At 36.7% G+C, this 3246-nt stretch overlaps 1 protein-coding gene across 1 annotated transcript in view; it reads left to right on the top strand.

Moving 5' to 3' along the window:
* Nucleotides 1-692: 692 nt before the first annotated feature.
* LOC106883827 (uncharacterized) overlaps nt 693-3246 on the top strand; it is a 5545-nt gene continuing 2991 nt past the window's right edge. The window contains exons 1-2 of the mRNA XM_014934967.2: nt 693-953; nt 1985-2029. Coding sequence (XP_014790453.1) covers nt 881-953; nt 1985-2029 — 118 coding nt within the window. The 5' untranslated portion in view covers nt 693-880. The remainder of the gene's footprint in view (nt 954-1984; nt 2030-3246) is intronic.

Genomic DNA, 3246 nt, shown 5'->3' on the forward strand with positions numbered 1-3246 from the left:
TGTGCGTTGTGCTCTTGAGAAAGACACTTTATTTCATGTTGCTCCAGTTCACTCAGCTGTAGAAATTAGTTGCGACATCACTGGTGCCAAGCTGCACCAGCCTTTGCTTTCCCTTGGATAACATCTGCAACGTGGAGAGGGGAGGCTGGTGTGCATGGGAGACTGCTGGTCTTCCATAAGCAACCTTACCCGGACATAAAGACGGACGAAATACCGCTAAGCATTCCGCCTGGCGTGTTAACGATTCTGTCAGCTTACCGCCTTAACATTGATTATAAACATTAAAAGGATAATAATCCGGAGGAGATTCTTGCAGATTAACAACAGCTAACGTAATATGAGACATAAAATATAGTGCGCTAGAAAACTTCGATCAACTGAGACTATCCAAGCGATTAGTAAATTACAATTTCATGTGGAGTTATTTAAAACTTTAAAAAAAAACAATAAGCAAGGCTGCTAACTCCAGTAGGGTCACTTGTAATTTTGGACAATAAGGTAATTTCAGTGAATCTGATCTTTAAAATGAACAGGTGAAAGCAACGAAAATATTTCGGTTTATAGGACATTGTCAGGGAAGCATCTTTCATTCAGCAGCAACGCTAAGTGCAATCGATTTATATATGGAAAGAGAGAGAATGTAGTGGCGTAGAAGTGTAATTTCATGTAACCTTGTTAATATAAAAGCTAACAGGAAATCTTTTCTTTAGTCGATTTCTATTGAAGAACTAAACAAGAGGACATCGCTAAGACATAAGAGAAAATACATAACTTCTTTAATTTTTAAAAAATGTTAACGTGACTTTGTGAATTTAGCAGTCTGTTCCTCTTTGTATATAAGAACGAATCTCAATCGAATTAGCTGCCCAGATTCAAGAATATGTGTACAGAAATGCAGTTCACAGGAATTTTTTTGCTTTTCGGCACATTCATGTGCCTGCCAACCCTCTACGGTAGATATATTATATATTTAAATTTACCTTCGTTGTTTTCTTGTGCGAACAATAGCTGCAGTTAATAATAGTCTATGTTTTGATATGTAAAGAATGATATCATTGCCAACATATTAGAAATACAATTTTCAATTATTCTCTTGAAAAACTTAAACACTTAAACTGCTAAAATCTGAAAATATTTTAATTATTTCCTCTTTTAATTGTTCCAGTAGTATTGTAGTAATGATCGTTTTTGATTGAAAATATATCTAATTTGATTTTTTAAAATTAATTTTACTTATTTAGGGTCAGTGGAATCACGTAAATAGTTTAGTCTCCAGCTAAGTACCTGCCAATGTTTTGTTTGGAGTTCAAACTCTGCTTTTCGTTTACCTCTAGAGTTGGTGAAAGTAAGCTGCAGTAATGAGCTGTGGTCAATTCAATCGGTTATAACTCTGTCCAACAAATGTCCGCGGTTATGACTCTAAGGCAGATCATAGGATCACACACTCTATTTGAAATATCAACCAAATAGACTTCAAATCACACACCACCCGCTTTAAAAAAAAGCACCTTGTACAACGTAATTCTATAGAGACAGGATTGTTATGGTGGCCCTTATCACCTTTGTTTACTGGTCTGTTCAATGAAGGCTTGCCTGGGGTTAAATGACAACAATGTATATCTCTATGTTAAAAATCAATGATTTCGTACATTTAAAGAATTTTACAGCATATTTCATAGTTACTTACATCCGGTATTATTATATAATTATTATATAAATTTTATTGATTGTGTTTATCGTAGCAAAATGTAATACGAATCATATTTTACTTAATTTGATTTGATTAAAGCAACTGGTTGAGTTCTCTATTTATTCCTTTATTATTCCGACAGTTGCTTGAAGCCAACAAACTTGGGATATGAACTATTGTGCAGTTAATTCAATTTTTTTATATATTATTTAGTATGTTCTTTTGTTTTTATTTTTTTAATCTCTGAATGTAAATGTGTAAACTGATTAACAAAATTCTTTTTACTTACTTCAGCATCTGTCCTGCCCTCGGGAGAGGAGATGGATTTTATACATGCAAGTAAGTTTTCCTACGATATAATTCTAGAGAAAGGTTTAGCCAATTAATCATACGCTCCAAGTACACAGAAGAAAGAGAATGGTAGACAAGACCAAGGCCCTGTACGACCAACTGCAATATGATAGGAAACTTTTGACCCAAGAGATGAAAGATGGACGGAGCCTAGAGAGGGAAATTTCGATCGGAGACTCACATGGGACACATGGTCGAAAACTTCACTGATCTCATCTGCGTATGCGGATGTTTATATGCTTTGAGTATTGTTGTGTCGACGACCCCAAGTGAAGAAGTAGGATCGCCCAAGACATATAAATAGAGGTAGTCTAGCCGTGGTATAGGAGTTGAGTGACTGTTGACTTGGGTTGAGTAACTGACGAGGAGCAGTCGAGTAGCGGTTGAGTAGAGATCATCCGAAGGTGCTAGATAGCAGTAGCTTGAGACATAACAGAGTAAATGGAGGAGATTCGTACAGGAACAGGCTGATTCTTGTGGTGCACCAATCAAGAAAATGAGAATTTTGACTTCCCGACAAGTTGTTTGGGTGTACCTAACGTTTTGTGTTATTTCTTTGGCGTTGAGCAATTTATGTATAAGTGGATAGCGAAGAGGAATAGAGTCGAAATATTTTCACATACCGATGGCAATTAGAATTGTATTTGTTGCTGTTGTTGAAGCCGTCTGTATCCTCTAATTTAACTTTGTGATCAGTTTAGTGATTGAACGTAAATAGTATAGATCCATGTTGTGGACTTGTGGGAGAAATATATAGTTTAGTAATGACAAGGATGAGTCTTTTCAAAATATTTTGACGTGTCCATACGAAATTGATGAGTCAATCTGATGTAACTTCACTTGATGAAATCAATGAGCTTCAGAACAGAATTTCAAGATTTAAGGAAATTTTAATATACGAGTGTGAAGGCGCGTGGCTTAGTGGTTAGGGTGTCAGCATCATGATCGTAAGATTGTGGTTTCGATTCCTGGGCCGAGCGACGCGTTGTGTTCTTGAGCAAAACACTTCATTTCACGTTGCTCCAGTCCACCCAGCTGGCAAAAATGTGTAACGCTGCGATGGACTGGCGTCCTGTCCGGCTGAGGAATACATACGCCATTGAAACTAGGAAACTGGGCCCATGAGCCTGGCTAGGCTTTAAAAGGGCGCATTTATTAATTTTTTTTTTAATATACGAGTAGTCACCGATATTTGTGAGTGCAGT

This window comes from Octopus bimaculoides, chromosome 6 (genome assembly GCF_001194135.2).
Source record: "Octopus bimaculoides isolate UCB-OBI-ISO-001 chromosome 6, ASM119413v2, whole genome shotgun sequence".
In the NCBI taxonomy this organism is placed as follows: Eukaryota; Metazoa; Mollusca; class Cephalopoda; order Octopoda; family Octopodidae; genus Octopus; species Octopus bimaculoides.